We start from the raw sequence: 27,234 nt of genomic DNA, 5'->3' as shown, positions 1-27,234 counted from the left end.
CAGTAATAGATAGCCTAATGCATTGGTCTAGCTTCCGTTCTGCCCAGTATACTTGCATCGACCTATTGACCCTTAGGTACCAATCTTTCCACCCTTTGGTGGTTTTGGGCCAAGATCGGAATGTATCTTTCCATAAATTCAGAGAGAAATTTTGGGCTCTAAAGGGGATTCTATTGACTTCTGCATTAATCAGATCGGTTGGATCTAAGTTACCCATTGGTCCTAGGCATTGGACATGTGGCTGATCGGTTGGAATAACTAATTTATTGCGTAGTTCCTAAGTTTAGAAGATCCGAAGAACAAAAGAAAAGAAAAAATTACCAACTGTATGAACTCGCAAAGACCAGAGGAATCAAGGTAAAAGGTAACGGAAGTGGAACGAACCGCAGGGACGTCGAAGTTGATTGCCATTATCTTAAGGTAGAAGGGGGCACAAGCCGGAGACTCGAGGTTGACGCTGGAGAAAAGTTCTTGTTGGTTGAGGTCGCGCAGTTGTTCGTCGGAGTCGCCGCCAGAAAGAGAGAATGTCAAAGATTAGGGTCTGAGGGTAGAAGACGAGCGTTCCGGAGAAATCTATTTATAAGCTGCTTGGAGTAGGGGTATTTTGGACTTATTTCTATACTGCGCGCATATAGGTCGAGGTGGTTCAGATGGATATGGTAACTGTTCACACGATAATCAAGGGATTGTACAGATGATTTGATGGCAAGTAATCATGACTTGGAAGAGGTATCGGTACAGGATATTTTAATTCTGAAAGTGGCGGCAGTATTATGTTAGGATCTTGCCGATGGATTGTTATTTCGGTATCTTAACCATAATCAAGGCAAGAGTGGTTGGCAATTGTGCGATATTTACTGAGGTGCGTGAATCGGGATTAGATTTGGTTAGATTTGATAACAGATCAAGTTGTGGTTTGAAGGATGAGTTACGGTAATTGGGCGAAGGCAAACGTTATCTGGAGTAAATTTTGGAGCATTAATGGTTTTATACTCCAAAATTGGGGGGCATGTGTTGACACCATTTTTTGCACATGTCAAAATGATCAGAGTGGGCTAATCGGTAGAGGAAAGTTACTGTGTACGCTAACAGCCGATGAAAATTAGCTTGTAAAGATGGTTGCCGATGAATAGTGGTGATCGATGGAAAGGTCAATTTAGACTCGGGTGTTGCCGATAAGGTTGGAGATGTTATTGTCGATGCCGATGAAGGAAGGCTTGAAGATTACTGCCGATGAGGCTGGGAGTATGCCGATGAAAAGGAGGACGGTGAGATTTCCATCGTAATTAAGGCGGACAGAGAAATAGATAGGAGTTGATTTCCTTTTCTATATTTGTTAGAGTATGATTCATGTAAGAGTCACGTATGGGCTTGGTGTCCTAGTTGTGTTTGGTTATGTCTCTTTAGATCAGGGTATAAATATAGAGTGAGGGGCAATGTAAAAAGATATATCAATCAATATCAAAACCAATTTTTACTTCTATTTGCATCTACTTACTTTTTGGCGACTTCGTCAATTTGCATATTTTTCCTTTTTATGAGTTCTCATTGATTCGGTGAGTTGCATAGCTTCAGTGTGACCTTCAGCGATTCTCGAGTTCCGCATGAGTACCTCTTGGCCGTGACTTTTGGGCGTATCGCTGTTGTCAGGACCAAAGTGCTCGTATCTTCATCCTTGTCGATTAACAGGTCAAATCAACTGGCACGCTTTGGATATCGATTCGGGTATTAGCCCTTTGTGTTTCCAGGTCCACTTTTGCATCAACATGGTCAGACTGCTCGGCACTCACTCCTGCTCGGCATTCACTTCACCGCCGACCAGTTGGTTGGACTGCTCATCGCATGGGTTTCATCGTCAGTTATGCTTGGGGCTCGCTAGCTACGCTGGGGACTCCTTGGTGTTCGGATTCTTCATGCAAGCATCGCCAACTAAGCTGGGGACTCTCTTGGTGGTCGGATCTTGCTATGTCTCATCGGTGTGTTATCAAGTTGCTCCATGTCGTTCGGATCAGGGTCTTGATCTTGGGCAGCATGTCCGGGGTCTTGTAAAGTACATGGCAGATGATGTTGGCAAGCTTTCATTAAAAATTCTTTGACCCTGCTACAAGATATCTTCAAAATCTTCCAGCATGCTCGAGGACTACGTGTGTACACATCATCTCGCGATGACTGTATTTATTTCTACACTAGTTTCCAGCAACATTGGGGACTGGGCCAGCACCTAAAGACTACTACTTTGGACCCTGGCATCACGTGACTACTTCACCTACTGCCAGGCTCAGGGATAGTGGTAATCATTTCATCGACAGTGGCATGGCAGATAGGGGGTGTGCGTGCTGATTCCATGGTGAACCAGATGGGAATTTTCTTCATCAACAACATCACGGTGATTCAACTCCCACAGCGGCATGCTTCGACGGCCTGCTAGGGCAACTCGTAGCACATAATGAGGCATAGAGATGAGCTGTGATCTCAGCGCTCCCACACATCTGCACGTTGTAGCAAGCCACCACCGACAATTTACGGAGTCTGGCGGTAGCCTCGAGGATCGACAACATGAGACATGCGAAGCAAAAGCAGCGAGGCATCCAGTGCTCTAGGTGGTCGACCGGGACAAGGGTCTGCATATCCTTCCACTCGGTGATGAAGTCAACGAGCGCCTATGACTTGATCATGTGGTGAGGCCTGAAGTCGATGGTATAGGTGTCAAGCTCAACCGCCCATTTAATGATGCGGCCGCTGGCTTCCTCCAAAGGATATCTCTGAGTGGGTACTCAGTGACTACCGATGTGTGGTAGGCATCGAAGTAGTGATGAGGGTTCCAGGATGTGATCAGGATGACATATAACAGCTTCTGGACCTAGGGGTAGCGAGTCTTAGACTTGTTTAGGACCTTGTTGATGAAGTAGACTGGGCGCTAGACTTTGTATGCGTGTCTAGCCTCTTCTCGTTCAACAACGATGGCGGTGCTGACTACCCGTTTGGTCGCTGTGATGTAGATTAGCAGGGTTTCATCCTTTTGGGTGGCGGTATGATCAGAGGTGTGGTGAGGAACCGCTTGAGCTCGGCAAATGCCTTGTTAGCGTCCTCCGACCAGACAAATTTCTCTTGAGCCTTGAGTAGCTTGAAGAAGGGGAGTCCCTTTTCGCCAAGACGGGGTATGAAGCGACTTAAGGATGCCATGCACCCTGTTAGCTTCTGGACATCCTTGACATAGGTCGGTGGCTTCATGTTGGTCACCGCCGCTATCTTCTTTGGGTAGGCTTCGATGCCACGGTGGCTGATGATGTTGCCTAGCAGGATACCAGATGGAACACTGAAAATGCACTTAGTGGGATTCAGCTTCCATCGGTACATTTTCAGGGCTTTGAAAACTTTGGTGAGATCAGCGATGAGAGTGTTGGCAGTCTTAGACTTAACCACCATGTCATCAACATAAGCCTCGATGTTCTTCCTGATCTGGTCCTTGAGGTAGCGCTAGATGGCTCATTGATAAGTCGCACCTATGTTCTTGAGCTCGAAGGACATGGTCATGTAGCAGTAGGCGCCAAAGGGTGTAATGAATGACGTATGGATCTGGTCTTCTTCCTTCAGCACGATCTAGTGATAACCAGAGTAGCAATCTAAAAAGCATAGGAGCTTGCAACCGGCTGTAGAATCAATGACCTTGTCAATGCGAGGAAAGCCGAAGGAGTCTTTAGGGCAGTGTTTGTTGAGATCGGTGTAATCAACCCACATTCTCCATTCTTTATTTTTTCCTTATAAGAACCAGATTGGCTAACCACTCCGGATGATACACCTCTTTGATAAAACCAGCAACTAAGAGCCAAGTTATTTCTACCCTAATGGCCTCCTTTTTGTCCTGCACGAATCATCAAAGCTTCTGCTTGATTAGCTTGGCGGTCGTCAAGACATTTAAAGAGTGCTCGATCAGCTCCCAAGGCATGCCGGGCATGTCCGCCGGTTTCCATGCGAACACGTCAACGTGCTCCCTTAGGAAGCTGACGAGCACGTCTTCCTATTTGGGGTCGAGGTCAGCCCCGATCCGAGCAGTCTTAGACTGGTCGCTGGGGATGAGGACCACTTCCTTCACCTCCTTGGACTTGGTTGAGGCTCGGGCGGCCTCCATGGTTGGGATCTCCAGGTCTTGTGGGGAAATCTATTGCAAAGATGCGAGGCAGTCCTGCATGCGGATGGAGATGTCAGTAGCCTCGGTGAGCGCGAAGCTTTCCTTCTCATAGGAGTAGGCGATGTCATGGTTGGCGCGTAGGGAGAGGACCCCCTGCTCCGTTGGCATCTTCAACACCAAGTACGTGTAGTGCGGCATGACCATAAACTTGGTGATGGCTGGTCGACCAAGGATGGCATGGTACGCCATGTTGAAACCGACAACCAGAAAGTTGACATAGTCGATGCGGAAGTGCTTGGCGGTGTCGAATTGTACCGGTAGTGTAATCTGTCCTAGAGGCAGGGATGCTTTATAGGAAATGATCCCTCAAAATGGAGAGTCCATGGGGGTAAGGTCTTCTTTCTTGATCCCTAGCTCCTCTAGGGACCCAGCAAACAGGATGTTGAGGGCACTTCCTCCGTCAATGAGGACCTTTTGAAAGCGCACCTCCTTGATAATAGGGTCCAGGATGAGTGGGAAACGCCTTGGATATGGGATGTCTGACCACTAGTCAGCCCTGGTGAAGGTGATCGGGTGCTCCGACAAGTCGAGGTACTCGGTATCAGCGACGGGGCTATCATATGTAGCGATCGACATGACACGCCGAGCTACAAGCTTCTGCTCGCGCTTGTCTTCAGAGACAGCTCTCCCACCAAAGATGATGGCGACGGTCTTGGTGGGGTCCTGGTAGGTTGGGCCCTTATTCTTGCCTCGTTCTCCACCTTGACCGTCTTCGGTATCATCATTGTCATGCCATGGCCTCTTTGATGATTCGCCACCGAGCACTGTCTTTAGGCCTCTACACTCTCGCATGGTGTGCTTGCCATCCTTATGGATAGGGCATGGGTCGTCTAGCAGTTTGCTAAAATAAGCATCATAGGTGTGCTTGGCACCGGTGTTGATGGTGTTGATGAAGTTATCAGGCCAGCAATGGTGGCCTTGTCTGCCTCTCGAGCTATCTAGGCGGTCATCATGCTAGGGCTCGTAGTCATCGTGACGTCGATCACGGTCGTCGCGGTAGTCTTGGTCATCATGGCGACGACCACGGTCGTCATAGCACCTGTCATCATGATGTTCATCGTCGCAACATTGATGGTGAGAAGAGAGGGTAGCCCATTTAGCTTTTTTGGCATTGGCATATCCGTTTGCCGTTTGTATTAGTTCGCCGATGGTTGTAGACCTCTTGCGGTATAGCTTGCCACGAAGTTGCTCATGCCGGAGCCCTTTGGTGAAGGTAGCGATGGCCTCGGCATTAGTGATGTTAGGAACAGAATTTCTTGTCTCCGAGAAGCGCCTGATAAAGTCACGCATGGACTTCCTAGGAAACTGATGAAGCTTCTCTAGGTCAAACTTGGTGCCGGGCTATTCGCACGTAGCCATATAATTGTCGATGAAGGCTTTCTTGAGGTCATCCCAAGATCAGATGGAGTTCTCCCACAGGCTGAGGAGCCAGTTATTCGCAGACTAGTTAAGCATGACGGGTAGATAGTTCTCCATGATGTCTTCGTCTCTGCCTACAGCTCTCACGACAATCTCATATAGAGTTAGCCACTGAGCGGGGTTGCCTTTTCCATCATAGGTGTTAACACCAAGGACCTTGAAACCCACAGCCACCAGACAGCTTAGAGCCTTTCCGTGAAGGGGCGAAGTCCTAATGCGCCGACAGGAAGTGGGGCTTGATGGGGCAACAAATCCCTCATGTTCGGCGTCGAATTTTCGGTGACGCTCCATCTCTGCGTTGTAGCGTGCAGCCCTACTCTTTTCGATGTGGTTGCGGACATCTGTGCCGATGCTGATGTGGTCACGAAGGTCGCGAGAGAGGGGTTGATTAACCTCCTGGTTGTGGTTGCCGCCCCAACCTCCCTAGGGGCGCAGTGGGCAGCCATCGTGGCGTGAATGAGCTTCATAGTTGCCTCTGGATCCTCTATGGAGGTAGGGACCTCTAGCCTGAGGTCAGGGCCCTCGACGTCGTGATGCTAGCCTCCTCCGTCGCAACGGGAGCGGTGGCTATGAGCTGATGCAGTGGAATTAGATGGGACGTCATTTCAGAACTCATTGACTTGGACTTGCGCTGCTATGATATATGGTCAAAACTTCTCGACCTCTGGAGTGTGAGGTAGTTTGTCGAGATCATTGAACACGGTGGCTAGATTAGTGCTTGGAGTTTGGTAGACTGGCTGGTCGCCCACCATGTCAAATGCCTCCTCCAGATTACGTTGATGGTGGGATGGACCACGACCATCCTCATGGCCCCCTTGGGCTGCTTCTGCATCTCGGCGATGTTGGCGGTCGGCGTTCTTCACCAGACAAGCCTCGCGCTCTTCAGTGGTTTTGGCGTCCTTGGTGATGCTATCGTGGCTGACATGGAAAATCACGCCCCGGACCCCGAAGGGAAAGCATGGCAGCTTGGCACGGTCTGGGTTGAGCCCTCAGAATAATCGTCGGGGCTCTCGTTCAGAACATTATGAAGAGATTCGGTCGGGAGAGAGGGATCATCCGAAAGCTGGTGGACAGCCACCATGTTGACCACGGGCGCAGGCTGACCGGAGTCAGTTGGGTTGATCATGTAGAGGTCGGTGATGTGGTCGCACTCGACGTGGTCGACAAAGAAGTGGTGGTTGGCGTTCTGGTACGCAGGTTCCACACCCTCTAGCCCAAAAAGATAGGGCTTCGGCGGATCCTCCATAGGGGCTCGTAGTTGGCCAAATGTAGATCGGTAGCAGGAAGTGGTTGGTGTCGCACCGTGCGCCCCTCTGGAGTGGTCATGATCACCAGATCAGAATCTAGCCGCCTTGAACGGTGTGGCTGAGCAGGTCGCTCGGTTGCAATGGCTTGGTGATCTTGGAGTATGGGAAATTCATTGCTCGCTCTAGATTGATCTGAGATCGAATCCACGAGGAGCTAACATTCCGCTAAGTGGTCTGTGACCCGATTGATGGATGCGATCAGATCATCATTGTTGATGGATCTCCTAACCCAGAGGTGGGGCGCCGGGATCGGAGATGTTGTTGCAGGTGTTGACGCGATCGGCGTAGGTTGATCCTGCACCGCCTCCACGATCTCCCTGTTGCCATCGGGGCCGATGACCCATGCCATAGATCCAACCATGAAGATCTGGCCTGGCTTGGGGAAGGCCATGAAGCTTGGGAAGAAGACCGTGTGCCCCTACTTGGCGTGCCATTGTCGATGAAATATGTCCGGCAGTCTATCGAGGGGTATGACTACGGAAGTAGATGAATCGGTGGAGGTGCGTGTGAGGGAACCGAATGGTGGCACAGAAAACAAGAGACAACGATTAGACAGGTTCGGGCCGTCAGCTTGACATAATATCCTAAGTCCTGTGTCTTTCAGGATTGTATTGCGTATGATCAGATAAAAATGAGGGGGGTCCCTACCCGCCTTATATAGTTCGGGGGTAGGGTTACAGATCGGTTGTTTCTATCCTGATCGGTTTTATATGATAGGAAGTTACAAATATTACAGGATCTGGTGTATCCGAGCGGGTCTCCTAGATCACCGGAAATCTTCATGCAGTCTTGCGAGGCACACCAACCGGTATCGTGCCTTGTACGGCGTGGTCTCAACGCAGTCTTTGGGGTGGGCCTCCCCTAGCGACTCGGTCCATGTACAACCCTGCTGGTATCGGGGGTTATACCCCCCACACCCCCTCCCCAATCCGCCCCGTCGTGGAGCCTATGGAGCCCCCATGAAGTTTGCACCATAAATTACTGCATAGGACAGCGGTGGCGACTGCACCGCTTGCATAGCAAGCACTTTGAAGGCCTAACCGAAGTTGATAAACGCTTCACCTAGATGGTCAAACCTGCACCGCAGCTGGCGCAGGCTTCCAACATTTTGTAACATTCACAACCGCTAGGTACCAGTGGAATTTCTCAATATTAATTGAAAGTAACACCTGCACGGCTGCACTAATAGAGTTTTATCTAATTTTTTTCTATCTTTAAATTAACAAAATTAACATCTACATGATATTATATATATAATAATTATGGCAGCGACAAGTTTAACATATCAGCATGTAATACTTTTCGACCATTGTATCAACTACGTCATCTTTGTAGTTCAATAGCACCTTAGGGTCTCCTTCACGTTTTAACAAGTTGAAAATAAATATATTTTCTAAATAAACATGTCTACCTTCTCTATGTTGTAGGTGTTGTTCTTGCCGGATACAATGAATATAAGCACTTCAGACCTGAATTTTTTTAACTTCACAGTAAAAAACTTAACGTAGATATTTGGTATACATCAATCAACGCAAAAGACAGTAATAAACATATTCACTTGCTCGTCGTCACAAAAAGACAATCAATGTCATCTCTGTTTACCCAATTATTATCAACGTTGATCTTTTTTTCTGGTGTTGCTTTTATGTATTCAATTATATCAGCATCTTCAATACACTCATAATCTACGGAGAAATTATTTTTATTATTTTATTCCCAAATAAATAAAGAATATATAATTGAAGACCACTAACTTTGAGGTAGGATTTTTGCATTGCTTGACTTCTTAGGTTTATTATGTCGGGATGATGTCTTCGTATGTGTGTTAAGGGTGTGTTTGGTTGAGCTATGGCTGTGGAAAAAAGCTGTTGTGGGTTGTGAGCTGTGGGAAAGCTGAAAGCTGTTTGGTTAAACAAGTATAAAATATACCTTCTATCATTATCTCTCTTGAAACAACTATGGAAGAGCTTTTTATTCCACCAATTTCAAAAAGCAGAAAGCCAAAAGTCAAAAGCAGGGTCAAACCAGCTTTTAAAACTGTACTACGAAAAAGCAGCTGCTTCTAAAAAAGCCACCTGAAAAAGCAGCCTCTTTGGTTGGGCCTTTAGTTTTTAGGACCAAAAGCCAAAGACAAAAGCCTAAGACTATCGACTTCACATCCATGGCCATCTCACCGACGCAGAGCCTCTCTACAATCCTGGTGCCAGCGCCGAGGACCTGACGATAGGGACGATGCCCGTGAGCTCGGCTGACGCAGAGAAGATGAATGAGAAGATGAAGCGGCAGTACGAGGAAGGACATCAACAACCAGCGTCAGGACACGCGGGAAGGAAGATGTTTTCCTGCGGCGCGATTGAGGGGCTTTCTGTATTTGCCTGAGAGACGCGGCGTCCGCGCTGCCTGCTGCGATCGTCGTGCTCTGCGCAGGGTGTTTCTGATTTTGAACGTGCGTGATTGCGCTCAAGATTGGCTCCCAAAGCACAAAGCATGCAGGAGAAAAGAGAGGAAAGCCTGCCATGCACATGCAGATGAAAATTTTGGTGTATTATGGAGGGGTAGAGATCCTCTGCCTGGTTTGGGCTAAACTTGGTTTCATTTTTCAGCTAATGCAACATAATTTTCTTTGGGGGCATGAGCTCATACCCTTGATGTGTTTAATTAATCGCTCTGGTTGCAATCAGAGCATTTTTTACATAAGTACGTAGTTAGGAAATACCCATCCTCGCAGCAACCCCGATTTTTGGATGTCCCTTTCCCAAGCCCAGTAGGCCAGCAGTACACTACTGACTGTCCAATTGGATGAAGTCGTAATAGCAAAGCTACAAACGCTAGATTTGACCGTGTTCAGTAATCACAGGCAGTAATTCAACATCACAGCTCAGGACTCCAAAACCATACCCTCCATCCATTTAGCACTGATCTAGTGCTAATGAATGTTTAGCATCAGAGAATACATGCACGCATGCCTGGATTTCGATTTCTTCCAGCCCTACCTATGCCTACACTGAACTGCCTACGCTGAACAAACTGAGAAATACAAGGGAGCTCTTCTAACATCATACGCTCCCCCGGCTAGGCAGAGCGCTTCAACAAGCCGCTCATGGTTGATGGTTCTCAGCTCCATCGCCCTAGCTACAACTTCCACCCCCAGAGCTAGCACTAATATCACTTGCACAAGAAGGAATGCTGCTACTACTGCTCACTATTCGCCTAAACGGTCGTTTAGCCCGTTTACACACCGTTTAAATGCTACACGGTGGCACACCGTTTCCGTTTAATCGGTTGTTTTGACCATTTAAATGGCCGTTTTTTCCGTTTAAACACCCGTTTTGCCCGAATAATGGCATAAACGGTAGGTGACCGACTGTTTATCGTTTAGGATAACATTGATACTACTACTAGTCTACTACCACCACCAGCCAGCCTTTCCTTAGTTATCTAGGCCCAACATCATCCGGAGTTCTTCGCACTAGCAGTCCCGGTTTCCCAACCGGGAGCACGAATTCCGGACTAAAGGGCTCCTCCTTTAGTCCAAGTTTCTTGTCCGGGACTAAAGGTTCACTTTTAGTCCCCGTTGGTAATACCAACCGGGGCTAAAGAGGCCTCCCGTCCTGGCCACGTGGGTCGGCCCTTTAGTCCCGATTGGTATTACCAACTGGGACTAAATGTTTTCTTTTTTTTCTTTTTTTTTGTTTCTATTTTTAATTGATGATTCGTTTTGGTTTTCGAATAAGTTTTCGAATACGCATTCTACGCTGCTAATAATATATGTATTATACACGCTTATAATGTTCGAACATTTTGTACAAACTAAAGTATGAAACTAACGTATATATTACATGCATATACATATATTGTACATTATTTTATGTACATATAATATGTATATATATATATTACAAATAAAGCTTGCATTGTATATTCTATCATATTCTTGGGATAACAAATTCACTCCATCTGGTTTGGCTTCCATGTTTCGTTCATGTCATTGTAGAACTCGCCGGCGGGGTTCCTAAAATTTTGTTCTATTTCACTCCATTATGGAACAAATTTTGTTAGGTTCCTAAAATTATGCTCTATTTGTTAGTGTATTTAGTTCATGTATATACATGTTAATACCATACGCTATTAAATCATTTGAGAGTACATAATATTATTAGGTTCAATGTTGTAGGAATTTTTGTGGTAAATTGGTGATAACTTTAGTCCTAAATTTTTTATGGTAGCTTCATTGTATTATTATGTGCTCACTGTAATTTTTTAGCCTTAGAATAGACTAAGCATTAGGGTAGTTAAATGCTCTTTGTTTCAATATACATTAAATCATTAGTAGAAATAAAGATACATCCTTCATTTGTAAAGCTAGGTGTTTGTTAGTTGAACCCAACACTTTGCTTGGTAAAGATGATAGTTAGCTTAGTACCTTAGTCATTAGAGCTAGCTTAGTACCTTAGTCTGCATCTTCTTAGTTTAGGAGTTGCTATTGCTTAAATGCTAAGTGTTGCATCATCATCGCATGTATGTAGAGAACGAGTTGGCGGAGATCGTGACCATCGGCGATCACGAGTTCGAGGAGATCGTCGAGGAGTACGAGTAGGAGGTCCCAGAGCTGCCACTGACTGACTTAGCTGACACCATGCCTGCCCAAGACAAGCTCCGGTACATAACCCCTTATTTTTAGATAATCACTGTTTATATATGTTATGTGCATTTATGTTACAGGAATTTTATAAAAACCACATGCATAGATATACCTGTCCTAAGAGTCTTACTAGTGCAGGTTCAGGTAGCTGCTCTGCTTAGGTTTTCGGTAGCGTGAGTAATCTGTCGTTACTCATAATAAGTGATTATTATATTTACTCTCATGATAAAATGATGAAAGAAAAAATGGAGACAGGACAGGGATATGGTATGGGTATTGATGGATGTAACAGGTTGTGTCCCGCGACCAATGGGGCTTAGCTTGGTTACACCATTTTTCTCTGTTCGTGTCGATTAATGATCGTCCGTTTCTGTGGATGGAAGTCAGGTCACAGACTTATTATCCTGAGCACATACTTGCTTATAGGAGCGGAAAGACTCGTTACGCTCTTATCGTGGGTTTCGGCTCTTTCCGGACCTATTGGTTAGAGGCGGGGAAAGGTGAAGGTCTAAGCACCATATTGAGACTGGGTCTCAAGTGTGGGGGCTTGGAGTCCAAGTTTAGACGGGGACCTGGACCCTGTGATAGGTGTGGAATGTGTTGGTCTTATTTGTGCCTAGGATATAAATGGGGCGTGTTTTTCGAGGTACCCAGTTAGGATACATTGTTTCACGAAATTTTTTTTTATACGGTACGACTTGGCTATGGTCCCGCACTGTAGTAAGAACTGGAAGATGAAAGATGGTGAAATGGTTCTGATTGCTCAACCTTTGCTTGAAAGTAGAACATGTGCTTACCTAGAATGGTTAGCTAATGAAGTAATCATGAGTGCTAATAAAACTTGACTGTAAGAATAAACTATTAGTAATGTTTTCCACAAACAAAAAGAAACCAGCAAACCCATATTGTCTATTATATCCTTGAGAGTCGGAAAACTATTTCCACTAGGCAGGTAAGTCTTACGAGTACATTGTGTACTCAGGGTTTATTTTACTCCTGTTGCAAGTGCAGCTTGAGGAGTAGATCTTGTGTGGATGATTCTTCTGGTGGGCACAAACGGATTCTTATATCGTTTCCGCTAGATGTTTATTTTCATTCCGCTGTTTAATTATCATACTCTGAACTCTAGTATTGTAATAAATAATTTCTAAGAATTCTTGTTGTACGAAATGGACTAAGTATTGTAAGCTCGTACTCATTATTAGATTCTTGATGTAAAACGTAGATTGCTTCGAGTTCTCCTTTAGGGTGGGCTCGACGGAACTGTCCGATGTAGCTAACTTTCGGGGTGCTTAGTGTCCAGGGGAAGACTAGTGTCTCCGGAAGTGTGTTATTTCGGACGCTTCTGCCACAGGAGGGAGCTCACACGACGACGGCACGAAGAGCGGGCGGGAAAGCGGCGCAGAGAGCGAGTACAGGAGAGAGCGAGGGTGGGGGAACGGGCGGAGTGCGACTGCGGGGCAGCGGGCGGAGCGAGTGAAGTGCGAGTGCGGGGGAGCGGGTAAAGTGAATTGGCATCGGACGGGCAGATAAGACGAGGCGCAGTCGGTAAAGTCGCAAATGGTAGTCTGACACGCGTCCAATGCGTCGGACGTACGCATCATAGCATTTCCGAATTTTTACTGCTTCGATTCCATCGTGTAACCGTTGGCAAGGATTCCAAAAGTTTCGTACTTTGGAGATCTTTTTGGCTGCTTATAAAACTTGTCACAGTCGGCTATTATCATTGTATAAGTATCGCACGTATCATGTGATGTAATCCATCCGTCTCAAAATAAGTACGTGCCTAGTATATTTCGAATAAATTCTAAATTTAACCAAGTATATATATAGGAAAAAAGTATTAATGATTGTGGGCTTAGACAAGCGTTATTAGATAAATCAAATGATATATTTTCATTGTAAACATAAAGATACAAACATTAATACTCATTCTAGTTTCCTAAAAGAAGTCATTTTGGAAAAGGCCAGGATCAAACATTAAGAATGTAAATCATGAATAACTTTTAAGTTGTTGATTTTGGAATTGTGAAAACCATATGAATAGATTTGTCTTGAAAAATACTTTCATAAAAACATGCATATGTCACTTTTCAATAAATATTTTATAAAAATAAGAAGTCAAAGTTTTGCTTTGGAGACCGTGCCACAGTCCAAAACGACTTCTTTTAGAAACCTGGAGGAAGTATTATTTTTTAAAAATCTAGTCAAACTTGAGAATATTTGACTTCTCAAAATACGAGTTGTGCACTATTTTTTGGGACGAACGGAGTATATCGTTCTCATTTCCAGAAAAAGTCAAATATTTTTAACTTTAACTAAATATATATAATATTAATATTTATGGTGCACAATTAGTAACATTAGATGAATCGTTGATATACTTTTATTTAGAGATATAAATATTACTAATATTTTTGTTTAAAACTAGTCGAACTTAAGACAATTTGAATGTTTGATCAGCACGCATTCCATAGTAACACTTATTTTGGGACGGATAAAATATACTATGAAACATGTACTGAATCTTGATGGTTGGTATCTAGTAGTCTCTGCTTTCTAAATTACAAGATGTATTAACTTTCCTATAATTGTATAGGCTTGTTATGTACTGATATATATATATACAGTGTCTAGATACATAAGTACCGAGTGTCAAAGGGAGGTAGATACATTTTTAAAAAAAATATATGGCATGATGAAATGGTCTAAGTGCTAAAATGAAACAAGACTTATGGCCTATTTGATACTATGGTTAAACTTCAGTTGTCTAAACTTTTAAAAGAGAACTATTTTTTTTAGTTTCCAACCCAAATAGCTTTAGTTTATTAGTTGGTAATTGTGATTAGTATGGACTAAAAAAGTGTATATGAGTCTATGTTCATTTGTAGTTCACTTTTTAGTCCATGCATCCAAACAACTCTAGACTAAACTTTAATCACCTAAGTTCCACTAAAATTTAATATACCTACATTTAGTTCTAGGTGATCCAAATAGGATCTTACACATTCACATATTGGTCTAATGACAACAATGACCTTACCCAAGACTTTATTTTTTTGCCATGCATCATCGGCTGCAATGCACCGTGGGGAAATAGCTTCTACCCATAATAACCAGCTTCAGGGACCCGATGATGTATCACGTGCTCCCAAATTTTTGTCTCTCATTGCACGAAAAATTTCAATTACTAAAAATACGAGTAAAGCTTTGGCAATCATTTGATTTGCTACCAAAGTTTGCTAACATCTCATATTTGGTTGGCTAAATCTTTGAAAACATATTTGCTTAACTTTTGGCAACTTTTACATGTCAAAATCTCTGGCAAGGCAAATGTTGGTAACAAACCAAGTTCAGCCCAGATGTATTTTGACCTCTTGAGGCCCGTTCAGCCCAGAGCTAGTTGTTTTGTCTTCGGGCCCAAATGCACCAAAATGAAAATCAGCCCATTGTGGAAAAACAAACTAGGTTGCCCATCACTAGTGACACGCCCAAACTTCAGCCGTCATCTGTGGGCCTCGGCCCATCACGGGAACTGCTGCCGAGAGCTGCCACGAGGCCACCTCCGGGCTCCGGCTCCAAGAGACCAAGACCAAGCACATAAAGGTAGGAGTAGTTCAGCGTTGAGACTTGACGTCTGGACATGACATGAGCAAGAGATTACGAGTACGTGACCACTAGCAGGCAGGCAGGCGCCGGGAAGAGCGAGACAGAGAGAGCGACGATGATAAAATATTTTATGGCATATCGGCTCTCCGGGGGCCGACATGCTTATGGCTCCACTGGCCTGTCGTGGCTAGTCCTTGAGTAGTGGACTAGTCGGCTACTGGGAGACCGACAGCTACAATCGACAGCTGGGGAGCCTACAGGTTCTATCGGCTTTCCAGAAGCCGACAGTACACGACATTCACACTTCTTACCATCCAAATGCTATATTTTTAATTATTCATTAAAAAATATTATTTAAAAAAATCCTTGACAGGACATGACATGAGCAACAGATTACGAGTATGAGACCACTAGCAGGCAGGCACACGGCAACGCAAACCTGTTTGTCGCGTTTAATTTGTGGCCAGTTCCAGACTCGCAGCATGGCGAAGGCGCTGCCGTTGCCACTGTTGCTCGTCGTGGCCGCCGCCGTAGCCGCTTGCGCGCCCGCCACGCTGGCAGCGGCGGCATGCAGCAGCAGCACCACCTCCAGCTACAGCCACTTCTTCGCGTTCGGGGACTCGCTGACCGACACGAGCAACTTCATCAGCTACTCCAGCGCGCCGGGCCCCGTGCCGCACTCGCCCTACGGCGAGACCTTCTTCCACCGCCTCATCGTCGACTTCATCGGTGCGTGTGCGAGTGCCACCGATTGTTGCATGTCACTGCCCACAGCCCAGTGTCCACTGACTGTGCATATGCTCTGCTCAGTGTGCATGCAGTGGAGCGGCTGGGGTACCCGCGGTGGCCGCCGCACCTGGACGGGACGAGCGAGGAGGACTTCCGGTACGGCGCCAACTTCGCGGTGGCGAGCGGGACGGCGCTGAGCAGGCGGTTCTTCGAGAGGAAACACCTCAACGTCGACGAGATCACGCCCTACTCCCTCGCCGTCCAGATCCGATGGTTCAAGCAAGTGCTCGACATGCTCCTCGCCTCCACAGACCTCGGTATGTACCATATCATGATCATCCTATCGCCATCGATCAGCGTCAGTTTTTGTCTGGCCCATCGTGGAACTATTATCCCGCACTAGCTAGCTCGGTTCTTCTTGTCCGGAAGAATGTGTGGATGACACAATAGATAGATGACACGACGGACGCAGGCGTATCCAACATGATCTCGCATGCACGGATGAGCCGATTACGGCTGGTCGCTGGATAGCTGCGTGCCTACCGATGCCAAGAAATTTGCGTGCCTACTTTATTTTGTGATAGTTGCGTCGTTGCGTGATGGTACTGCAGTACATGCTTAATTTACACCAGTTTTTTTTGTTAGAAAAATGAGCAGGTAGAGAAAAGTCTAAATATAAGTAGTTTTCATCCGCAGTAGATACTCCTTTTGTCCCCCAAAAAATGCAATTATGTGATTCGTTCTAGTCAAACTAGCTCAAATTTAATCAAATTTAATATTTATGTTTCTAAATAAATTTAATAAATTTATTATAAAAGTATATTATATGATTAATTTAATGATACTTATTTTATATCATAAATGTAAGGATTTTTTCATATAATTTTGCTCAAAGTTTATATTAGTTGGTTTCTTGAAAAATGAGAATTACATTCCTTCTGAGAGGAAGAGAGTATATATTAAGCTAAAATTCTAATTCACATACCATCTCTTTCCGTATCATCTACTCTCTCCTCTTGTCTTTTTTTTAGCAAGGAAATTTGAGATTGAGATTCCTTTTAAACCTGATGTCTTCTAAAAAATACAACTAGTAATTAAGAAATTAAAATAACAACTGAACTACTCCCTCCATTCTAATTCGTGAGGGGAAAGAGTACCTATCACTCTTCATATCTTGATTTCCACGTACACATAGTTCTTGTCTAAAGGCAGACTGAGTGATGTTTTATGTCACTGTTTGTAATACTCTCATGTGTTGGAAACTGTGTAGACAAGATTCATCCCCATGAAACTCATTTTATCCCATGAAACTTTTATCATATCTCTCTTCTCATTAATACCATGTCACACCTGCTTATTAATGATTTTAGAAACTGTCTAGTTTTTGGGTTAAGATTGCCCCTTAATAACACCTTTTGTGGAACATTGATTAGAAGTCATGCACTGATGCACAAATTGACATATGCACATCCAAGATGATAGCAACATTACAAAATCACACTTGCATACTTAGCTCGCTTGCCGTGATTAACTATGATACGCGCGATGCGCGTGCATCAATTCAACATGCCACGGCGTAGTTTTTCTTGTCCTTAAAAGGCATGTGCTCCGTGTATATCACTGTTGGCTGTGTCTGCACATGAGGATAGAATGCCATACATATCTAACGATGATGTATTGATGTGCATAAGAAACATGCCCTTGAGGGAAAATTATACTTAACCATGGCACCATATATGACCTTAACACTGCACCGTACATGCAGAGCGTCAGGAGATCATGGAGAGCTCGCTGTTCCTAGTGGAGATCGGCGGCAACGATTACATCCACCCCTTGTTCCAGAACAAGACGGTAGGCTGGGTGAAGCCCCTGGTGCCCCTCGTCATCGGCTCCATTGGATCGGCCCTGGAGGCGCTCATCCAGCTCGCCGCCACGACGGTGTACGTGCCGGGCGTCTTCCCGCTGGGCTGCTCCCCGCGGCTGTTGGTGTAATTCTGTCATAGCATGGAAGTGTCAGAGTCTGACCAAGCCGAAGGCGGGAAGCTACAGGTTTGAACTCAGGCAGTTGCTGTGCACGCGGTGAGCGCGCCCACGACACGACGTCGCTTGACGGTTGCTTTCTACTCCATTGTATCTGTGTCTTAGGCGGTTGTTTAGCCAGGTATCGTGTGTAAGAGTTGCTGGTATAAGTAGCTTAGACCTCAGAGTTTGTGAGAGTGTGAAAAACTTCTATTGTAATTGTGATGTACTGATCATATTAATCCGTGGAAAATAGCACTGTCCTCTGACAGTTGCCGTTTGTCATTTCTGCGTTCCAGTGCATTGCGAGTTCATACTTGTTCTTCTTGATTCTAGGCTAGCCAATTTGCATACAGGCCTGTGATTTGTGTGTTCCAAAACCTACATTTGGTATCGGAGCCGTAATCATAGCCTGATCCACCATAATTTGTGAGTATGAGCGAATCAAATCGCTCTGGCGGCGGTTCGGCGGCGGAGGTGGTGGCGGTGGCGGCGGTGAGCGGTATGCATATCCGCAGCTTACGGGCGTCAACTACACGAGCTGGAGCATCCGAGTGCAAGCAATTATGGAGGATCAAGGTGTGTGGGAGGTAGTAGAGCCATCGGAGGAGGCAGATGCGGCAGCAGAGGACCAGGCGGCGGCTGTGGCAAAAACTGCCAAGGACAGGAAGGCGAGGGCTCATCTCCTTCAGTGCCTACCTGATGATTTGCTCATGCAAGTGGCGAAGAAGAAGACGGGGAAGGAGGTCTGGGAGTGTCTCAAGGAGCGGTTCGTTGGAGCGGATCGTGTGAAGGAGGCAAGGTTGCAGACTTTGAAGTGTGAGTTCGATGCACTGCGCATGAAGGATGATGAAGGAGTTGATCAGTATGCAAGCAAGATTTCGGCGATGTCGGTGAAGTACGGGAACCTAGGTGGAACTCTGGATGATACGGCGATGGTGAAGAAACTCTTTGACACTGTCCCGGATCGCTTCATTACAGTTGTCGCTCGGGATAGAGCAGTTCTTCGATCTGAAGAAATTGCCTTTTGAGGAGGCAGTTGGTCGTCTGAAGGCCTACGAGGAGCGGATCCAGCGGGGAGCGGGTGGATCCAGGGGTGACGGCGGGCAGCTGTTACTCACGCAGGCCGAGTGGGAGGCGCGACACAAGAAGTCAGGCGGGGAGTCCTCGGGGAAGGGGAGAGCGCAGGACGGGGGGAGTCGTGGCCGAGGCCGAGGGCGCGGTGGGCAAGGCCGTGGCCGCGGCGGGCGTGGGGATGCGTCCAACAAGGAAGGCGGGGCCAAGCGTGACAAGAGCCACATCAAGTGTTTCAAATGTCACAAGACTGGTCACTATGCCAATCGTTGTCCAGGTGGAGATGAGAAGAAGGGAGATGAAGCTCATCATGCTCGAGTGGAGAACGTCGAGCCGGCGCTGATGCTCACGGTCACGGAGGTGCCGGAGTCGCTCGAGTTTGCGCCAAGGGTGATCACTGGGGATGCAGCACTCTGCTGTGTACCTAGATGAAAGGCAGGTGATGCCCGAGCTACATCTGACTGGTGGAGAGAAGAAGACAGGAAATGTCTGGTATCTGGACAATGGAGCCAGCAATCACATGTCAGGTGATGCAGGCAAATTTCAAGATCTTGACAAGGGAGTGGTTGGCAAGGTCAGATTTGGTGATGGATCTGCAGTGGAGATCAAGGGAAGGGGAACACTGTTGTTTCAGTGCAGAAATGGGGATCAGTGGTTGTTGCATAATGTGTACTACATCCCAAGGCTGAGAAGCAATTTGATCAGTCTAGGGCAACTTACTGAAGCCGGGCACAAGGTGATCATGGATGACAATTGGTTGGAGGTGTATGACAAACTAAGACAGAAGCTTGTGTTGAGGGTTAGTCGAACTGCAAATCGACTATACCAAGCAGAGTTGAGAAGTTCAGAACCAGTGTGCTTGATGGCAAGGGTGTCTGAAGAAGCCTGGCTGTGGCATGGCAGGCTTGGTCATGCAAGCTTTCGGTCGCTGAAGCTGTTGTCAGAAAGATCCATGGTGGGAGGTGTTCCTGTGATTGATCACACTGATGAAGTCTGTCAGGCATGTTTGGCAGGAAGCAAACACGCATGGCATTCCCTAGGATGGCACAGTGGCGTGCAAGCAAGCCTTTGGAGTTGCTCCACATTGATTTATGTGGACCTATCTCACCTGCAACTGCAGGAGGTAACAAGTATTTCATGCTCATTGTTGATGACTGTTCTAGAATGATGTCTGTCTTTATGCTTAAGTCCAAAGATGAAGCTAGTTGTGCATTTGCTAAGTTTAAGACAGTAGCAGAGAATGATTTAGAATAGAAAATCAAAATTCTAAGATCAGACAGAGGTGGGGAGTTCTTAGCTATTTCTTTCAGAGATATATGTGAACAGGCTGGGATTAAAAGGCAGTTCACAGCTCCATATACACCACAACAGAATGGAGTAGTAGAGAGGAAAAATAGAACTGTGATGGAGATGTCTAGATCATTGTTAAAGAGCATGAGAGTGCCAGGAAGGTTTTGGGGAGAAGCTGTCAGACATTCAGTATACTTGTTGAATAGGTTGCCAACTAAGGCTTTGGGAACTCAAACTCCTTATGAGGTTTGGAATGGTAGAAAACCTCATCTTGGTCATTTGAAGGTGTTTGGCAGTGTGGGTCATGTGAAAAACACAATGCCACACCTGAGAAAATTGGAAGACAGAAGCACTCCAATGGTCTACTTTGGAGTTGAGGAGGGGAGTAAAGCTCATAGGATGTTTAATCCTCAGACTAACAAACTTGTGGTGAGCAGAGATGTTATTTTTGAGGAGTCTAAGAGCTGGAATTGGAAGTCAAGCAATGAGTTTTCTGAAGAAGCAGATTTTACAGTAGAAAAGCAAGATCATTTCATTACTCATAATGTGGGATTTGCTGATGAAATGATGGGGGTGAGAACTCTCAGCATGGCTCTCTTGTTGGGTCAACAAGTGTAGTTGGATCAACAAGTGGAGGAGAAGCTGTCCAAGAGTCAGGTTCAGTCAGTACAGGATCTAAAGAGCATTCAGTTACTGTTCTAGAACCGACAATAGAGACAGAAGAAGTGAATTCTAGAAATTTTGCACATGGAGCAGGTTGGGATCAACAACCTGAGGATCCAGGAAATGGTAGTGACTATGATGAGGAACCTTTGAGGTTCAGAAACTTAAATGAAGTCTATGATGAAACTAGCGAAGTTGATTTGACATCAGACTCAGAATTCAGTGCATTGCTTGCAATGATGGAAGAGCCATCCACATACCAAGAAGCTGCTGAAACTGTGGAGTGGGTGGCTGCTATGGACAGTGAAATACAGTCCATATGCAAAAATGGGACATGGGAACTTGCAGAACTACCATCTGGTCATAAGCCTATTGGACTTAAATGGGTTTATAAGCTAAAAAGAAATTCAGTGGGAGATGTGATTAAGCACAAAGCTAGATTGGTTGCTAAGGGATATGTGCAAAAGCATGGAGTGGATTTTGATGAGGTATTTGCTCCAGTGGCCAGGCTTGATACAATAAGGTTGCTGCTGGCACTTGCTGCAAATAGGGGTTGGCAAGTTCACCATTTAGATGTCAAATCTGCATTTTTGAATGGTGAACTTGAAGAGGAGGTCTATGTAAGTCAACCAGAAGGCTATGTGCAGAAGGGAAAAGAGAAGATGGTACTCAAACTCAGTAAAGCTCTTTATGGGTTGAGACAAGCTCCAAGGGCCTAGAATATCAGGTTGGACAAAAGCCTGAAGAAACTTGGATTTAAGAAGTGTCCAAGTGAAGCAGCTGTGTATAAGAGGGGTACTGGAAATAGTGCAGTGGTACTTGGGGTATATGTTGATGATTTGATTGTTACAGGAGAAAATCCAGGTGAAATTGATCTGTTCAAGAAACAAATGACATCTGAATTTGATATGAGTGACTTGGGGCTGTTGTCCTTTTACCTTGGGATAGAGGTGGAACAGCAGAAAGATCATATCACAATCAAACAGTCTAGCTATGCCAAGAAAGTACTAGCACAGTTTGGAATGGCAGATTGCAATTCAACAAAACTTCCAATGAGCCCTGGGGTGAAACTTGATGAAGACAAGCAAGGTGTGTCTGTGGACTCAACTGAGTATAGAAAAGTCATTGGTTGTCTCAGATATCTGCTGCATACAAGACCTGATCTGTCTTTTTCAGTGGGTATGGCTAGTAGATTTATGGAGAAGCCAACATTGATGCATCAAAGAGCAGTCAAACAGATTCTAAGATACTTGAAGGGAACTGTTAACTATGGTTTGGTGTATACTCAGGAAGGTAAGCAGGAGGTGCTAGTGGGCTATTCAGACAGTGATCATGCAGGGGATATTGTTGGGAGAAGAAGTACAGGAGGGATGGTTTTCTATCTCAATGAGAGTTTGATCACTTGGAATTCTTACAAGGAGAAAACAGTAGCTTTATCTTCATGTGAAGCTGAGTTCATGGCAGCTACTGCAGCTGCTATGCAGGGTTTGTGGCTGAGAAGTCTGCTGGCCGAGATCACTGGGTTGCCACCACAGACAGTAAAGTTGTTTGTTGACAACAACTCAGCAATTGCTCTAATGAAGAATCCTGTGTTCCATGGGCGTAGTAAACACATTGATACAAAATACCATTTCATTAGAGAATGTGTTGAGAGATGTCAGTTTCAGGTGAAGAGGGTGAGCACCGAGGAACAGAAGGCAGATGCTCTGACTAAGGCGCTGCCAGCAGTGAAGTTGGCAATGATGAGGCACTTACTTGGCGTTCGTGACCTCAGTGCATGTCAGAATTAGGGGGGAGTATGTTGGTGTAATTCTGTCATAGCATGGAAGTGTCAGAGTCTGACCAAGCCGAAGGCGGGAAGCTACAGGTTTGAACTCAGGCAGTTGCTGTGCACGCGGTGAGCGTGCCCACGACACGACGTCACTTGACGGTTGCTTTCTACTCCATTGTATCTGTGTCTTAGGCGGTTGTTTAGCCAGGTATCGTGTGTAAGAGTTGCTGGTATAAGTAGCTTAGACCTCAGAGTTTGTGAGAGTGTGAAAAACTTCTATTGTAATTGTGATGTACTGATCATATTAATCCGTGGAAAATAGCACTGTCCTCTGACAGTTGCCGTTTCGTCATTTCTGCGTTCCAGTGCATTGCAAGTTCATACTTGTTCTTCTTGATTCTAGGCTAGCCAATTTGCATACAGGCCTGTGATTTGTGTGTTCCAAAACCTACAGCGGCACCTCTTCCTCTTCCGCGGCGTCAGCACCGCCGGCGACTACGACCCCGCCACCGGCTGCCTCCGGTGGCTGAACGACCTCACCGCCCTCCACAACAGCCTCCTCCACGCGAAGCTCGCCCAGCTCCGCCGCGACCACCCGGGCGTCTCCCTCGTCTACGTCGACTACTACGGCAAGATCATGGACGCCGTCGCCTCCCCGGCGCGGTACGGGTTCGGCGCGCGCCCCGTCCTGGACGCGTGCTGCCCCGGCGGCCGGCCCTACAACGGCAACTTCACCGTCCACTGCTCGGAGCCGGGCGCCGTGCTGTGCCCTGACCCGTCTGTCTACGTGTCCTGGGATGGGCTGCACTTCACCGAGGCCATGTACAAGATCATGGCCCGGGACCTGTTCCCGAATGTTTTGTTGTTGCGAAGTGCACAGTGATCGTTGTATCGATCTCACGCTGGAGTCATAGATGCTGAATAAAATCGTTCATCGGTTCATGGCCGGCAATGGTGCATGGATGCCACGGGCTCACGGCCGGCTGCCGCATTTCACCAGCTGCACGGGCGGCGCGGCGTAGGCTCCCCGGAGCACGCCGTCGGCGATGACCTGGTACGCGTGGTCCGTGAAGTGGAACCCGTCCCAGGACACGGCCTCGTAGGGGTGGCGGCACGTGGTGGACGTGCTCGCGCCGCAGTGCGCCGTCAGGTTGGTGTTGTACGGGCCCCCTCCGCCGCAGCACGACACTAGCGGCGCGCCACCGAACCCGTGCTTACGGGGGTCGGCGGTGATGTCCATGGCGGCGGCGTAGTAATCGGCGTAGACGAGGGCGACGCCCGGGTGGCGCCGGCGGAGCTCGGCCAGGTCCGCCTTGAGCGCGCGGTTGTGGAGCTCGGAGAGGCCGTTGGGCCACCGGAGGCAGCCCATGGAGTCGTATTGCGCCGTGTCGTTGGTCTGGAACTGCGCCAGGTACCCCGGGTTGCACCCCGTCGGGAAGTTCCCGGGCACCACCACCGTCCTGGCGCCTAGCCCGATCAGTTCCTGCAAATTAATTAAGAACACGCGTCGACATGACATGCATGGATCATTTGATTTCGGCCGTGAGAGAATCGATTTGTTGCTGGGAGGTGGAGAGGACGAGGACGGACGGTGAGAGCAGCGCTGATGCCGGCGACGACGTCGGGGACGTAGGTCTTGACCTCGTCGACGGACCTGCCCTGGAACAAGGCCTGGTTGTAGTCGTTCCCGCCGATCTCTCCGAGCAGGAACAAGGAGCTCGCCATCAGATCACCTTGCTGTGACAAAACCATGCGGAGGACTTTCTTGAGCCAGCGCATCTGCCAACGCAGGGAGTACGGCGTGAAACGGGCGTCAAGCTTCTTCCTCCTGAAGTAGCCGCGGCCGAGCGCCGTCGCGCCGCCCACCGCGAAGTTGGCGCCGTGGGCGTAGTCACCGCTCTTGTTGCCGGCGAGGTAGGGCGTCAGGAACGGTATCCCCAACGCGTCGGCTGCACATACGACGTACGTACATGCATGACACCAGCAGCGGCGCACGTCAGCGCGTACATATACTCCTCGTCGGCGGCGTGCGTGGGAACGGGAAGACGAGTGAATGTACCGATGTGGTCGATGATGATCCTGCCGTCGCAGAAGCGGCCGTTGGGGCGGCGGAAGAACGTCTCCCCGTACGGCGGCCTCGCCACGGCCCCCGGCGACCGAGCGTAGTGCATCCAGTTGCCGTTGTCGGTGATGGAGTCGCCGAAGCTGAAGAGCCTCGTGAAGCACGCGCCGCCGCCGTGGACGCGCCACGGCTCTGACTCTGCGCCGCCGATGAGGACCGCGCAGACGGCGACGAGGAGCCATGTCGCGGTGGCGAGAACGCGAGAAGCCGCCGCCGTCACCATCGATCACTCGTCCTGGAGAAAGAAACGCCAAGGGGCGTCTGTGTAGTGCACCGCACATTTATAGGACGGACGAAAGAGGGTGGTGATCCTGGCCGACGATCGAGTTCCTTCCGGCAGGCGCGCCATCACCAATGCTGCATTCAAGACTTTTGAGCTTAGTGCCTCCAGTCTTCCACTAATCGAGGCTTTCAGTTGGTGCACAAGTGCTGTGTGGGTTCAGGTGACGTTTTGTTTCCTGAGGAGGCCCTGCTAGTCTGCTACGCTCTGGTTACCTGTTGGTGGATAGGGTATAGGTATACCAACAATACAAACTGGGTAGAGTATGGGCATGTGAAGTGGATTATCCATGAGTCTTGGGGGTGTTGGTTCCCAGCCTTGGATTGCCACGCCACGGCCGTAGAAAATCGGATGTCGTTTGGTTCCTGCATAAATTGAGGCTGGCCACAGCAATCTTAGTTGGTGTTTGGTTGCCTCTCCTAAATTTTAGTCGCTGTCCCATCGAATGTTTGGACACATGTATGAAGTATTAAATATAGACTAATTACGAAACTAATTGAATAGTTTGCGACTAATTTACAAGACGAATATGTTAAGACTAATTAGTCCATGATTTGACAACGTGGTGCTACAGTAAACCGTATTCCTGATGCATCGATGCATACTAGGGGCCGCCCCGTTTGGCACGGTTTTGGCTCGTGAAAAAACAGCTCTGGCTCTGGCTCGTATGGAAAAACAGTTTTTTCTGGCTCTGGCTTATTTTGTACGAAAACGTTTGGCAAAACGGCTTCTTCTGGTTTTTCAGATTGGAAAGAAGATGTCAAATATCCAAAATACCCTTATATTTCTTTTTTTCTCTTTTCTTTTTCTTTTTCTTTTTTCTCTTCATTTTCCTTTTCCTTTTCTTTCCTTTTCCCCTTCTCTCTCCTTATCCAATCAGCCTTCCCTTCTTTTCTCCTCCTCTCTCCTTATCCGATCAGCCTTTCTTTCCTTCTTTCTCTCTTGGGCGGCGTCCAGGCCACCACCCGTGCCCCCACCTCCGTGCTCTCCGCTGGCGCATCAGGGGTCTGCGCCGTCGCCGCCGCCGGTGCTCCACCCGCGCCGCCGAGCTCCGCCATGGATGCCACCTCCGCTCGCGCAGTCAAGCTCCGCAATGGTGAAAGCTCTAGTTTGGTTTTGGTTAATTGATGAAACCCTAAGTGCTAACCTAGTTTATCAAGTGATTATGAGATAGGTAGCACTACTCCAAGTGATGAAGCAATGGCAAAGATCATGACGATGGCGATAGCATGGTGATGATCAAATGCTTAAACTTGGAAAAGAAGAAAGAGAAAAACAAAAGGCTCAAGGCAAAGGTATAAAATGTAGGAGTCATTTTGTTTTAGTGATCAAGACACTTAGTGAGTGTGATCACATTTAGGATAGATAGCCGTACTATTAAGAGGAGTGAAACTTGTATCGGAATGCGGTTATCAAAGTGCCACTAGATGCTCTAACTCATTGCATATGCATTTAGGATCTAGTGGAGTGCTAACACCCTTGAAAATGTTTTGTGAAAATATGCTAACACTTGTGCACAAGGTGATACACTTGGTGGTGTTGGCACATTTATAAAGGAGGTGGTGTTTGCAGGATTGAGATGGGTTTGGGTCCCTCTCTCCCTCCCACCGAGCAAGCTCGGCGGGATTCGGCGCTTTCGGGAAAATAGAATGCCTATTTTCTATTGCGCCGGATGCAAATTCTTGTGGTTAACATATTGGAGCAAGGGTGAAGAAGTTAGAAGTGAAAACGAGTTGATCGCAAAGACGCTGGCGTCGGTCAACTGACCGGACGCTGGGTCTGAAAGCACCGGACCCTAGCAGCGTGTGTCCGGTCAGGCGTAGCAGAGAGGTCGCCAGTTTCGGTGTTGCACCGGACGCTGGACCTGAGATGCACCGGACGCTGGTTTCTGCGTCCGGTCAAACCGACATGGCAACACAGTGACTAGGGTTTAGCACCGGACGCTAGTCTGTGTCCGGTCAAGGTGGACCGGATGCGTCCGATCGAAGAAAACCGGATTTGGACCCTTACTGTAAACGACCGGACGGTGGTGGTTCAGCGTCTGGTCAGTTTTGCCAGAGCGTCCGATCAGTTAATAGCCGTTGTGATCTGACGGCTCAAGTTTAACTCAGAATGACACG

General features: G+C 47.2%; 1 protein-coding gene and 2 pseudogenes across 2 annotated transcripts; 2 read left to right on the top strand and 1 right to left on the bottom strand.

Moving 5' to 3' along the window:
* Window positions 1-7,103: 7,103 nt before the first annotated feature.
* LOC136549184 (GDSL esterase/lipase At1g28650-like) lies at window positions 7,104-23,595 on the top strand (annotated as a pseudogene).
* Window positions 17,900-19,420, top strand: LOC136550668 (uncharacterized; annotated as a pseudogene).
* A 90-nt stretch (window positions 23,596-23,685) lies between the features above and the next one.
* On the bottom strand, window positions 23,686-25,289 carry LOC136552821 (GDSL esterase/lipase At1g28600-like). Of its 2 annotated transcripts, XM_066544394.1 has the most exons (3): window positions 24,772-25,289; window positions 24,303-24,661; window positions 23,686-24,195 (listed from the first exon to the last, which is right to left on the bottom strand). In XM_066544394.1, the coding sequence occupies exons 1-3, from the start codon at window positions 25,055-25,057 to the stop codon at window positions 23,686-23,688; spliced, it is 1,155 nt and encodes a 384-aa protein (XP_066400491.1). In that variant the 5' UTR covers window positions 25,058-25,289. The 2 variants fall into 2 exon arrangements, with proteins under 2 accessions (XP_066400491.1, XP_066400492.1); XM_066544395.1 differs by having other exon boundaries at window positions 24,303-25,017.
* Between the last annotated feature and the right edge of the window lie 1,945 nt (window positions 25,290-27,234).

The sequence above is a fragment of the Miscanthus floridulus genome, chromosome 4, assembly GCF_019320115.1.
Source record: "Miscanthus floridulus cultivar M001 chromosome 4, ASM1932011v1, whole genome shotgun sequence".
Lineage (NCBI taxonomy): Eukaryota > Viridiplantae > Streptophyta > Magnoliopsida > Poales > Poaceae > Miscanthus > Miscanthus floridulus.
This window is presented reverse-complemented; position numbering and strand designations above follow the sequence as displayed.

What these genes read in the sequence shown, in the direction of transcription:
- LOC136552821 (XM_066544395.1), bottom strand. Translation starts at nt 25,016, where the DNA reads ATGGCTCCTCGTCGCCGTCTGCGCGGTCCTCATCGGCGGCGCAGAGTC. An exon ending in GCATCAGCGCTGCTCTCACC is followed by an intron (nt 24,196 to 24,302) that starts GTCCGTCCTCGT and finishes ATTAATTTGCAG; the next exon opens with GAACTGATCGGGCTAGGCGC.